Below are 13,855 nucleotides of genomic sequence, written 5' to 3'. Positions count from 1 at the left end.
GGGGGGGTCCGAAAACCAGTCAGTATCTGGTGTGAGGGTTAGGGTTAGGGTAATGTTGTGAATCGAGTGGCCTGTGTTCATCGTCCATAACATACGCCTGCCCATACCATAACCCCACCAACACCATGGGCCACTCGATTCACAACATTACCCTAATCCTAACCCTAACCCTAATCCTAACCCTAACCCTAATCCTAACCCTCACACCAGATACTGACTGGTTTTCGGACCCCCCCAATAAAGCAAAAATACACGTTTCAGAGTGGCCTTTTATTGTGGCCAGCCTAAGGCACACCTGTGCAATAATCATGCTGTCTAATCAGCATCTTGATATGCCACACCTGTGAGGTGGGATGGATTATCTCGGCAAAGGAGAAGTGCTCACTATCAGAGATTTTTTCAGATTTGTGAACAATATTTGAGAGAAATGGTTATTTTGTGTATGTAGAAAATGTTTTAGATCTTTGAGTTCATCTGGTGAAAAATGGGAGCAAAAACAAAAGTGTTGCGTTTATATTTTTGTTCAGTGTAAGTAGCCAAATAACTTGCTAAATAGATCTTTGAAAGTGTGGTTGAATGTTGACGTTAGAGGGCTGTCACTCTTTAACCGTTTCAGCCCTGACCTTTCACATGACCTCTAATTGTTATGTTAGTGATAGGCCCCTTTACATAGCGTCCTTGTGGTCAATAAGAAAGTAAACGAAGAGAACTCTGCTTTTTAACTTCAATTCTTTTTTTCTTTCCTACTACTTTAAGGACCTTTTTAAGAGTTGAACATATTTTATGCGTCTGAAACACAACACAGCTGAGACTTAGGTTACGAAAATATGGAGAGAAAAAAAAAGGAATCTTTCAATCAGAGCTGAAGTTGTTGCCTTTGTTCGATTTTAGAGCAGTACTGTTGGGAACTCAAGCACATGCAATATCCTGGTACATTATGTAAGCCATCTCGCTTTACAAACTGAGCGTAATTCATCATCATCATCACCACCCCCTCTTCTCATGTAGGAACCATATGGAGTCTTTGCCTGAATGGCTCTGTGAAGCGAAGAAACTGGAAGTTCTGGACTTGAGCCACAACCTCATCACTGAGCTCCCGGCACGGTGAGTCTCTCCCTCTCAGAACATGAGTCTGTTAGCCTGTAAATGGAGTACTCTGCTGCATTATTCTTCATGCCCTTTGTCGGACAGTCATCTATCCCCCATAGGCCCTCATAAATCACAGAGATAGCCTGTGACCTCCGTCCATCCTTCCTTCCTCTTGATACTGCCTTTAGAAGGTCAGATTCAGCCCACCTTCTCTCTCTGTATCAGATTGGTTTTGTCAACCTTCTTCCGTCTGATTCTCTCTTTTCATTTTCCTCTGTCTCTCATCCCCGGGTCCCCTCATGTCTGCAGATTTACTTTTTACCCAATAAGCGTTAGAATGATGAATTTCAGCTGAAGGCTCCACTAGAGGCGCTGCTATTTTTCCGTTTTCATATCCTTTCCTCGCCCCCGTTGTCACCCTGCACATTTCATCATTTCCATGACTGTTTCAGCCTAAATTCAACTCATTTCATGCCATTTGTGTGGAAGAATCACGTGTTTCTCCCTGACCAACAACGTCACCATCTACCTGTCATTTATACATCCATCTATACGTTCATAACCCTGTATTTGTTTATCATTAATGTTCTAGTACTGACCCAACCATCTGTATATTCTTCCTGCGGCAGGTTGTTATGCAGCAACAGTCTAAGAAAGCTGAGTGCAGGACATAACCAGTTGCAGAAGCTGCCTGAAAGAGTGGAGCGCCCTCTGCTGGAGGTTTTGGACGTACAGCACAATCAACTGGTGGAGCTGCCCTGCAACCTGTTCCTCAAATCTGACAGGTAGCATTAATCATCCGCTGAAGTGATTTGTTTTGATCAACTAATGCACCTGACACAATAAGATTAAGTGTAGCAAGAGATTAAGATGAAGGACAGAAATTATGAATAGGATTTTAATCAAGGGCTAGATAGATATCCAAGGGCAACGATGACAGGCCTATAAAAAACAACCGAGCAAGGCAAGGATGGAAGAGGGGGAAGTTTTAATGGGAGGTCATAGAAGTAGGATTCCATGTAGAAGTTTGAAATTCAACTTTTTTACTCTACTCTTATTATTACTTTCAGTTTACGGTGTGTAAATGCGTCAGCCAATAAGCTAGAGCACCTGCCACCATCCAGCCTATCAGAGGAAAGCAACAGCATCCTGCAAGAACTGTACCTGACCAATAACCGGCTGACAGATAAGTGTGTACCCCAGCTAACCGGCCATACACACCTTCGTGTTCTGCACATGGCCTACAACCATCTTCAGACCTTTCCAGCCAGGTAAAGAACTTACATTATCCTTCGTTTACTTTTCTCTTCATTTCTGAAACTGTATTTTTTATTAGGGCTAGAACTAACAATATGTACTAAACAATTAACGTAATGTGACATTGTCTTTTAAATTACATCATACTGTACATACTCTTCCTTTGACATTGCTGTGGCTATTTGCCAACATATACACAATATATATTAGCGATTGAAAGCTGGCCGATACATATCTCTATCTTTACACTTACTTTGAAATATACTGTATGAATATCTCATATTCTATTTTAAAAGGAATACTAGTAATTGAACAATTATTATTATTACCACAGAAAACCAAAAAGGGAAGATAATAATTTACAAGGATATAAAGAATGAGTTCGGCAGTAAATCTGCACATGAAAAAATGACCCATTAGCTAATGGATTTATCATCATTTTAAATACTGAACTCACCCAATGCTTCCCCCTCGTTCGTCAGTAAAATGGCCAAGTTGGAGGAGCTGGAGGAGCTGGACCTGAGCGGGAACATGCTGAAGACTGTGCCCACAACCATCATGAATTGCCGGCGAATGCACACACTCATCGCCCACTCCAACGCCATCGAGGTGTTCCCTGAGGTCATGCAGCTGATGGAGATGAAAGTAAGAGTAGTAATGCATCATCAAATCTCTGTGCATCTTAATGTACAGTAGGCGTACGAGACCCCCAGTTTGAACTGTGTGCTCATGTGTGTGAGTGTTCACATATTTTTCTCTGTTGCCAGTGTGTGGATCTGAGCTGTAATGAGCTCAATGAGATCACACTACCAGAGAATCTGCCTCCAAAGCTTCAGGAGCTGGACCTGACTGGAAACCCCCGTCTCAACCTGGACCACAAGACCCTCGAGCAGCTCAAGTATGTCATTGTTTGTCTCTGTAGGTCTTTTGTTACTGTAGTAATGTGACTATAACCTACATTTTGCACTGAAGTATTGCATTTTTTAATCACGTGTAGTATTGGCTCTGTTTACATTTAGGTTTAAAGGTTAAAAGGCTTCATTGCCATATACAAAGATACAGTGTAGTTATAGCAATAAGTTGTTAAGTCCCTGGGTCCTCCAACAATGCAACATAAACATCTATAAGACAAAAAACTATTTAAAAAAATAAGAAAACTATAAGAATAGGTCAAGAAGTAATGTAAGAGATGGTGAGCTAAAAATAGAAGGTAAAATTAAATGTTGTACGGTGAAATAAAATACTGCTTATTGTAATAATCGATAAATATGTGAGATTTATATATTTTTGTTACTTGCAGTTTTTTGTTCTTTTAACATATTTATTGCTGTTTTTATGGTCCAGTCTCCCAAATAACTTTTATTTGTACATATACTTATCCAACCTTTAATGGTATAAACCATTGTATAAAAGTACCCGGAGTAAAATACTGCGAGTGGCTCCTGTGTCTTTACAGTGAATGTCATCTATTGTATGTTTTGTTGTTTTTCAGTAATATCCGCTGCTTCCGTATTGATCCGCCTCCAACCTTCTCGTCGAATGAGGCATCTGGTGGGCCTGCTGTGTGGAGTCATGGTTACACAGAGGCCTCGGGCGTTAAGAATAAGTGAGTCAAATTCAGTCAATGACAAGAAAAACAACCACCTTCACACTAATCCAGTGAAGCAACACTAACCCAAACCTCTCCAGGACGTGCATTGTTAAAGCCAGAGGACTAAAACGAGGGAAATATTGAAACAGTGCCTTCTGGAAAAACGAATGCATACTTCCGTGCCAGAATTCTTTGTATGGGCTAAAATGTCAATTCAACACTTTTAACGTGCTTTCTAAAGGAGTGATTCGAGCAATTGTATCCTAATGTTTCCACTTAAGTGTTCAATCCCATCTGCTTTGATGATGGAAGTTCTGCTGTGCAGTCCAATGACCATAGTTTTCCCCCATGATTATTAGTAAGTGAGGTACTAGATCAATGTTGGAGAACAGTTGATTTTTGAATCCCTCATTGTTTCCTCACTGAGCACATGCCTCAATAACGCCATGGCCTTCTTTTGTTTTCTTTTCAGACTGTGCGTTGCGGCTCTTTCAGTGAACAGTTTCTGCGGGAGTCGTGAGGCTCTGTATGGTGTGTTCGATGGTGATAGGAATGTGGAGGTGCCCTACTTGTTGCAGTGCACAATGAATGACGTGTTGGCGGAAGAAATACACAAGACCAAGAGCGAAGAGGACTACATGACCAACACCTTCCTTGTTATGCAGAGGTACAGTACATGGCACTTTTATCAATTCATACTTTTCATACTTCTTGCACAAATTACATTTGAAACAAATTGAGACTAGAACTTTCAAATATTGACTCTGTCCACTCGTTCTTTGCCACCATAGAAAACTGGGAACTGCGGGGCAGAAACTGGGTGGCTCAGCGGCTCTGTGTCACATCCGCCATGACCCCACTGACCCCGGGGGCTGCTTCACCCTCACAGCTGCTAATGTGGGCAAGTGCCAGGCCATCCTGTGCCGTGATGGAAAGCCATTATCGCTGTCTCTGCTCCAAAATATTGGGCTTGAGGAAGAATACCGCAGGATCAGGCAGCACAGGGCTATCATCACTGAGGTAGACATCCTTGAAATCCCTAGTATATTGAAATCAATGTAAAGTACATTCATGTAATTTAAAATACAAGCTGCATAAACTCAATATTGATGTTTATACTCTATTCTACAGGACAACAAGGTGAATGGTGTGACCGACTCCACGCGAATCATGGGTTATTCCTTCCTCTATCCATCGGTTATACCCTGTCCCTACGTACAGACAGTCACTCTCACCCCCCAGGATGAGTTTTTCATTCTGGGTAGCCGGGGCTTGTGGGATGCTGTGTCTCCCACCGAGGCAGTGGAAGCTGTTCGAAACGTCCCTGACGGCCTGGCTGCTGCGAAGAAGCTGTGCACGCTGGCGCAGGGATACGGCTGCACCGACAGCCTCAGCGCAGTTGTGGTCCAGCTCAGTGTGAGTGAGGACTGCTGCTCCTGCTGCTGTTCAGAGCCTCCCCAGCCCCCTCCCAGCCCCGGCCTGGGCCCCTACCCCCCGTCGTCTTCTGCCACCAAGGAGCGGCCCTCAGACGGCTCCCTGCCAGTCCCTTCCTCCTGCAGTGAAATCAGTAGTGAGATCAGCACCAGCGAGATGAGCAGCGAGGTGGGCTCCACGGCCTCATCAGATGAACCACCGCAGAGCTCCTTGGTGCTGCTGCACGAGCAGCCCCACCATCCAAACCTCCCCCTGCACCATCAGGCCCACTCGCTGTCCCTGCAGCACCAACAGGCCCACACAAGCACCCAGCACTGCCAGTACCTGTTCCCGGGTTCAGAGCTGCCGTCTTCCCGCAGCTGCTGTGCCCTCCATCCTGCATGTTTAGCAGGGTCCTTCCAGAGGCAGCTGTCCAGCGCCACCTTCTCCAGCGCCCTGTCTGACAACGGGCTGGACAGCGAGGACGAGGAGCCCATCGCCGGTGTGTTCTCTAACGGGAGCCGTGTGGAAGTAGAGGCGGATATCCACAGCCTCAAAGCAGAGTCCGCCTCCTCCTCATCACCGCAAACATCATTACCTTCATCCTCCAGCCAAGAGGGCACCATGCTGACTCACCCCCCACCCCCTCCACCGCCGTGCACCCCAGAGCCCCTGGAGGAAGCGGTCGACATGGGCCTCGGGGAGGCTGAGAATGGGTTAGAGAGAGATGAGTCATGGCAGGGAGTGGGAGCAGGAGGCGGGGACGGAGGGAAGTCTGCAGGCAAGAGGAGGCCAAATGGGTCGGTGGCACGTCAGGAAAGAAGTCACAACCTGATTGAGGTGGCCGCTGATGCTCCCTCTAAGAAGTCGGGGGGTTACTTCACAGCTCCAGCCCAGCCCGACCCAGATGACCAGTTCATCATCCCGCCGGAGCTGGAGGAGGAGGTGAAGGAGATCATGAAGCAGCATCAGCAGAAACAGCAGAAACCGCCTGGGACCGATCAGCCCACAGACTACTACGACACCCCTCTCTGAACAACAACAACACGACTACAGCCTCATCTCACTCCCAGCTGCAGCATGCATAGAAGCTTACTGTACCATTGACCTAACCAGTCTGATGTACCGAACATGGACACAAACAAATGAGTTTCCTCAAGAGGCTCTAAAATGCACAGTTGGAACATTCTTCTTTTTTTTATAGCCTTCTTTTCTTTAAACAGCCACATCATTGGAGATCCATGCACTGTAACCTGACCCTCCCACTTCTACCCAAACAACTCGTAGAGTTTAAAAAGCAAATGATCCCTTTAATGACACTCAACTCTTTTGGAAAGGCTGTGGACACAGCTTTTGATGTTCATAGTTGTGCCCTTCTCAAAGACTGTGTAACGTTGTGTTTACATTAGACGACCAGCTGAGTATGTTTGCAACACTAGTCTTTTTGCAATAGCATTAGCTCGCCACAACACTTGTTTATATGGATAACAGTTCCATGGTTTGTTTGTTTTGTAAGAACTTACCATATCTTTTAATGTGAAAGCAGTGAAGTTGCTGAAAGAACTTTTTAAAACAGAGACGCATAATCTTTTTATTATCAGTGAACTTTGTTGAATGGTACACCAGTAATACCACACTTAACTGTTGTAGATAGGGCACTTAAAATACTGTATTTCTTCAGTAAATCATGGCTCTTGGCCTGTAAAATGGCATAGAAATTTTTTGTAGAAATGTGAAATACTAACTCCTAGGAGTTGCATACTCTTTATGGTGACTCAGTCACTTTTACTAATCTTCTCTGAGAGAAACGGTGATTTTTTTCCAATGATTGTAAATAAGAGAAATGTTGTATACTGATGCTTTTAAAAGGAACTACGTACCTGTGTGTCGGTGAAGGTTTTAGTGGTGAGGAGGACGTGAGGTTCACCAAGAATTTGCTAATTTGCTGTTATGGAGATGTCACCCCCTCTTTTTATCTCACAGCGTAGACCCACAAATACAATACACACACATACACATGTTAATGTGCAATTGCAGGTCAGAAAAACCCAACATTCCATGCAATATAACTACACAAAGTTGCCATGGTTTGCTCCACTTTGTTTGATTGTGATGTCCTGTAGTCGTCACTGTATCTAATGAACACTAATAGACAGATTGTTGCATGCACACTTGCATGCACGCACATACACACACAAAAACACACAAACACAGACTCTCACACACAATATTAGTCCCAGCTCCCTCCTACAGTAACTGTTATCACCGGCATGACTGTGTCAAGTTCAGTAATACAAACAAATATATCCACATGGAAAAGAGACAACACAGATGTTCCTGTCTTTGGTATAATAAATTTTAAATTTGTGAATATAAGAAATGCTGTCTTGGATGTGTCTTAATGATGAGTTTGTGTTAAATGTGAAAAGATTCATATTAGACTTTGGAATTTCAAAATACTTTATTTGAAATGAGGATCTTGGTTCGCTTGAGTGTTTTTACATTGAATGACCACAAGAGGGCAATCTCACATAGTGGTATGATCATCTACTCTACAGTATGGAATTGCTTTACCTTTAAGCACTGCAGACAGTTAAAAGTCTCTCATCTAGAAATGCAAAGCAGTTTTTTTTTCTCTTACATTGTTGTGGTTTGCTTTAGTTCAAAAAGTTATCAATGGAAAGTTGAGGGACTTGCACTACAGTTTTTAATTGGCGCCCATGTTTTCCATGACAACACTGTTGCCATTACTGCGTTTCTTATACTTCTTCTTCAAACAGATGACACTGACTGCTGTTACCACTAGCATTACTCCCAGTACAGACAGAGAAGAGGCAAGTGCAAGGGTGGTTTTATCTGAGGTTGAGCCCTTGTGCTGACAGCTGTTCCCGTAGTACCACCAGTCATCGCCCACCACACACCTGGAGATCAGAAAGGAGAGGATGAGAGACAAAAATTGACCCAAAGGTTTTCCCAGCATTTAGAGAAGGTGATGGAAAATGTGTGGAAGAACTTACAGTAAACTAATGAAACAAGTTGAAAATGAATCAAAAAGGAAAGATGTTCTGCTATATTTTTCTAGCTTCATTTATATGAAGTGCTGCTCGGGGAGATTGACCATCAAATATTGGTTATACCAGTTCTAATTAAATGTTCCTAAAACATTTTATATAAAAAGGGACGGTGTGTAGGGCTTGGGGGCATCAATAGTTCTGTTTTTGTCGTGGTGTATCCTGAGATTTTGAAGGGGATCATTTTAAGGTTAATGAAAACACACAATGATAAAAACTGAGAGTACACACAGAGCACTGAAAAGAGTCTACTAAATATTCCACTATTAGAAATGTTTTGCAATTAGCTTTGTTGCTTTCTAGGAGAGAATTATAAGATAAAACAATAAGACACCTTTTTATTGAATTTTAGACCCTTTCTGTTATATATTTGTATTTAAATGTAATACATTAAAATATATTTATTTATTGATTTTATAAGCTTATTATTTTCTCCATTAAATGTTTTTGTGCAGCAATACCTTAAGATCTATAAAAATGCTGATTTTTTTCATACAAATATAGCCTACTTACAAAATGGACTAAAATTGATTAAAAACGTGTCTGTCTTACGTGTTGAGTGTTGCATTGATTTGTATTCATTGGTTTGCATAACATGGAAGCTATTAAATACTTTTTTTAAATTATAATACCACAAAGCCATGAAGAAGCCCTTGAGAATGTGGATTGCTCGATAACAATCTAACACTATCCTTGAGGCTTGCTGCCTTTTGCATTAACAGCATAGTGATTGCAGGGTCAGTCAGAGCGCTCACCTGCAGGCAGCCTTCCCTTCAGCCACCACGCAGACACCCTCATTCAGACACTGCACATTGAGGCAGACACCAGGGGGTGCTGTGGTGTTAGGTTGCTGGGTCGTGGTCGCAGGTTTCTGGGTCGTGGGAGGTATAGGCTGGCTCAACGTCAAATGAGACACATCTGAAGAAGAAAGCAAATGAAAGAGCAGTTATTGCATTGACTGTAGTGTTTTCTGACAAGTTTGTGAATAAATCATGGGTGTAATCATGCCCCACAGGTGTTAATGATCACACAAATATGCAATTTTGTGCAGTAGCCCCTGATGATTATTTAGCATATTAATTAATACATATTTTATATGACAGGATGGGTGTGTTCCTTTGAATATAAACAGCAATACAGTCCTCATAGCTTCAAAGGGGCAAATACAAATGAAATGTATTGAGTTTATAGTGCAATACGGTGCTTTTACCCTCCATGGTAAGGAGAAAGATGGCATCTCCCCCCTTGATAAAGTCCCTGCTCTTTGCTCTGAGGTGGGTGAGATACACTACAGTGCCGGCCCCTGGCCCTCGGAAATACTTGGACCCATCTGTTTGTGTGACCTCAACGCCCACCTTGCGAGGGTCGTCCCAGAAAAACGTGTCGGAGCCTGTTTAAAGGAATATTGAAAGGTTTTACAATATAGTATTTTCATGATTTTGTTTCATGTAAACAATCATCAAGGTGAATCTTTTTGACACTTGATGTTGCTGCACCTGTTGGCTTCATGTTGGGGTCAGTGGTGACACTGCGCTGGTTGGACATGCGCTTTTGGATGTGTGCGTGTTGGTCCATCAGCATCATGGTAATCTGTTTCCAGGGGCATGGCCATTTCTGTCCAACATCGCCTTCACGGGCCACTAAATGAGCATAGGCCGACAGCTCCCCAGGGTAGTCTGTCTTACCGCTGGGGTACAGCTCCATTTGGAAGGTGTAACCTTCCTTAGAGGTGAATGGTGGGCTGAAGATAGCTGTGTTTGCCGGGGTGTTGTCCATAACGTTAGCGAAGTCTTTCACCCGCCATATAAACTCTGGGCAGGTGGTTTCAGAGAGGTTGATGTCATCCAGTGACAGTCCTCCTGCTAAGGGCCCAGAACCCTCTTTGGTCCCTTGAAAGACAACACGGAATTTCTTTTTGACGTCTAGACTCACATGGTGCAGTTGCCACTGCTCCTGAGGGGACCCTGTTGAGGTAAAAAATGGATTTGATTGAACAGCCATTTTTTGATAGCCACACTTCACAAGCAAAATTGCAACACTTTGAGCTGTAGTGAAATGTAAAATGTACCATCTATGGTCTGTATAAGGCGCAGTTTTCCGTTGGGGTTAGTTGTGTCATATTCTCTGACATGGATCTTCAGTGAGTCGCTGGGGCCGGCGCTGTTGTAGTAGAAGAACTGCAGACATTGGTATCCTCTTTTGGGGTAAAGGATCCTGCCCTCGAGTAGAGCCGTATCCCCATTACTGGCTGTACTAGTGTTGAAGTGCATGAAATACCCCGAGCCTAAAGATGCAAATTTCACTTCATTAAAAAGGTCAGTACCTAAGCATTAGGTCTACATTTTATTTGTAATGCTTTTTGCAAAGAAGGTGATAAGAAGAAGGTTACAAGCCAATGTATCATATAGAAATGATTATATAATGTATTAACCGTTATCAAGTCTATCTCAAAGACCGTTCCCTTCCTAATGCATATTTAATATAGGAGATTTGGAACAAAACATTTTTCAATTGCATTTTAGAGTTCAGTGGTGAAGATGCTCCATCCATTCAACTCAAATAAATCAAGTGGGTATCTTTTAAAATGTGGGTGTTGACATTCCCTCTATTTTTTCTAGTTGCTTTGTAGTGGAGGCATTTTATCACAGCATGAGAATGTCATACTAAGATGACAGTATCAAGAAGGTACCCACTTGATTTGGCTGCTGAAGCGAGACTCTAGCTTTGGTTGAGCTTTGGAAAAACCTTTTACAGACAAGGGCTGTTTTTTCAGACATGCAGTATAGGTATGAGCGTACGTTTTGGAGACAGACTTGAAACAAATGAAAAAGTAAACCTTTGATGCAGAGCTGTGCAACTGACTACACCATGTCCGTGCACGATAATTCTCACCGGTGCATTTGCCCATGTTGGAGTAGTCAGTGTTGGGTCCTCCCTCAGCTTTGGCAATCCTAACCCAGTCTGCTGTTTTCCCTTCTCCCTGGATCATACCGCAGATGTTCTCACGTTCAAAGTCACATGAGTCCAGAAAAGTGGACCCTTCGGCTATAAGAAATTGCATAAACATACACAGGTTTAGAACTTTGAACTGCTATAAACTGATCAACTATTCAGGACAATCATTAAAATGACATAAGAGAATACGGTGTAAGAAGAATGGTGGTATGAACTGACACAACACTTCTCCTCAAGATAATACAATTTCACTTTTGTTGTTGCCTCTTACTGCAGTTATAGAGGCGGTGCAGCTTGAGCAGGTCGCTGTCACTGAACTCCATACGCTGGCCAATGACATCACTGAAAGCGGGGATCTTGGTGATGATGGTGGGCTCAGTGCCGTTACGGAAAGCGGTTTTACTGTAATGCATCATGGAGCCGTAGTCATAGGGCACGCCCAAAGAGCTGGAGGTGGTGTCGTCGTAGGTGTTAAAGTTGTGTTCCTTTCCTGTGGATCAGGCATAAAGAGAGGTGTCAGTGCAGTTCATTATCACAATGTGGGGGTGGATTAGAGATGTTATTTAGGATCACTAATCAAAGACTGAACCTCTTTAAAGAACTGATAAAACATTGCTTATTCATCAAGCTACAATTTGCTTTAATGACAGATCGTAGGAGGAGCGTAGGTCAATGCAACCAAGATACAAGATGTGATGTTATGTCCTGATAATGCTTATCTAGCTAAGATTATTCAACAAGTAAACAACACATGCATCAATCAAGCAATACATCAACTGCTGGATGAAGTCCTATGTAACAAACTTCTTGCATGATGTGTGCTTTTTTTTTACTGATTTGTTAGAGTACGCATTCAAAGAATCATCAAATCCTTTATTCTGCTTTAGTTGTCAAAGTAGTGGCAGGTTCATTACCCTCTAAGATGCGGTCCCACATGATGTTAACATAATCATCACGGTCTGCCCTCGACTGCTCATGCCAGAAACCCAGAGCATGAAGGAACTCGTGTTCAATGGTGGCAATGCGGTCACAGTTACTCCCTATTGACAATCTCTGCTTCCCAACTCGCCGGTTTCCAACAGAGGAGAAACAGCTTTTGGATAAAATACATTCAAGGCTTTAATGAACATCACACTGAGAACTTTAGTTTGAATCATAGAATACAGTATAAATAATTAATTGATCCTTGAGAAAGTACATCTCGTCCTGCCTTCTAAAGACCATAACAGAATAAAAATTAGTTTTTCCTTACCCGCTGCCTTTAAAGATTGAAATGTAGTTGTCTTCTCCGCTCCAAGGCTTGAACTCAATGCAGGTCTTGAGCCGGTACTGCTCAAAGGCTTTCAGAATCACACCTTTTGCATTGATCTCTGCAGAGAAGATGATAAAGCAATTATGTTGAAGATTATGAAAAATGTCTCACAGATCCTAAACTGTATAAAGTAATGCTGTGAATATTCATAAAAGTCCTTTAATTATTTAAATGTTAAGGTTCAAAATCACTCCCATAAGACTTGAATGTCTGAATCGACTGTAAATGACTGAACATCAAACATACTTACTCATCACTGTACACTGTATACCAAGGGAGGTTTACCATCACTCACTGTACGGAGGCTCAGTCACTGGTACACTTTTATCTATAAAGCTATGTTGGGCAAACTCCCGTATTATATCTGTTCATTGATAAAGCAGAAAGTTGCAAGCAGCTATTGTCTGCGATCGCAGGATATAGTCTTGTTAGATGTGCCAAGAGTAAGGACTGTCTTAGGGAAGTCAGCTTTTATGTGCGCAGCTCCACTTGCTTGGAACAGTCTACAGGCAAAATTGAAATTGAGCATTTTTATTTCTCTGAATGTATTTAAGGCACGTCTAAATGAAATGCTTTCTGACACTCTGGGTATTTGTAAATGTTGAATATGTAAATATGATATCCTCTGTTGTTTGTTTGTTTGTTGTTTTTATGTTTCATGTGGAACTAAATGATGCAGATCTCCCTTGTAAATGAGATCGATGATCTCAAGGGACCAATCTGTCTAAATAAAGGTTTGAAATGAAATGAAATTAATACAGTACATCATACCCCCTGTGGTGTACATGTTCTCACTCACTCACTCTAACGCTTTGAGCACAAGTTTGACATAATTAAATATAACATACCAGTATACAGATATTGGAAATATTATTTCAAACAAAATCAGTTTGTTTAATGTTTCTGCTCGTTTAAACATTAGTCACTTAATTATGTGTTAATGCATCACCCATATAACATGTAAATGTTTCCTTATTTGGTCATTAAAAAGTATTTCTGGTTGTTTCCATATGTTTTCACTTGTTATCAAAAACACAAACTCAGTCTATAGCAGGGGTGTCAAACTCAATTTCATCTCGGGCCACATTAGCATCATGGTTGCACTCAAAGGGCCAGTTTTATATATAAGACTATATAAAAATACATATACATTTTTAATTAATATAA

At 42.1% G+C, this 13,855-nt stretch overlaps 2 protein-coding genes across 2 annotated transcripts in view; one reads left to right on the top strand and one right to left on the bottom strand.

Annotated features, from left to right (window-relative positions):
- The window catches only part of LOC104947935 (PH domain leucine-rich repeat-containing protein phosphatase 1-like), a gene marked incomplete at its 5' end in the record, with an annotated part of 13,854 nt that extends 6,317 nt beyond the window's left edge, over positions 1-7,537 (top strand). The window contains 9 exons of the mRNA XM_010774056.1: positions 1,009-1,104; positions 1,719-1,874; positions 2,160-2,360; positions 2,829-2,991; positions 3,114-3,244; positions 3,839-3,952; positions 4,410-4,604; positions 4,729-4,957; positions 5,069-7,537. Coding sequence (XP_010772358.1) covers positions 1,009-1,104; positions 1,719-1,874; positions 2,160-2,360; positions 2,829-2,991; positions 3,114-3,244; positions 3,839-3,952; positions 4,410-4,604; positions 4,729-4,957; positions 5,069-6,385 — 2,602 coding nt within the window. The remainder of the gene's footprint in view (positions 1-1,008; positions 1,105-1,718; positions 1,875-2,159; positions 2,361-2,828; positions 2,992-3,113; positions 3,245-3,838; positions 3,953-4,409; positions 4,605-4,728; positions 4,958-5,068) is intronic.
- Positions 7,538-7,732: 195 nt separating this feature from the next.
- mep1bb (meprin A subunit beta b) lies at positions 7,733-12,746 on the bottom strand (the record flags this gene model as incomplete). Its single annotated transcript, XM_010774055.1, has 9 exons — positions 7,733-8,271; positions 9,177-9,339; positions 9,632-9,811; positions 9,918-10,385; positions 10,490-10,705; positions 11,314-11,466; positions 11,648-11,866; positions 12,291-12,469; positions 12,629-12,746. Coding segments are annotated over 9 exons (1,910 nt in total), but the record flags the coding sequence as incomplete, so codon positions are not given.
- Positions 12,747-13,855: the final 1,109 nt, after the last annotated feature.

Source organism: Notothenia coriiceps, unplaced genomic scaffold (genome assembly GCF_000735185.1).
Source record: "Notothenia coriiceps isolate Sejong01 unplaced genomic scaffold, NC01 NC01_scaffold00013446, whole genome shotgun sequence".
In the NCBI taxonomy this organism is placed as follows: domain Eukaryota; kingdom Metazoa; phylum Chordata; class Actinopteri; order Perciformes; family Nototheniidae; genus Notothenia; species Notothenia coriiceps.
This window is presented reverse-complemented; position numbering and strand designations above follow the sequence as displayed.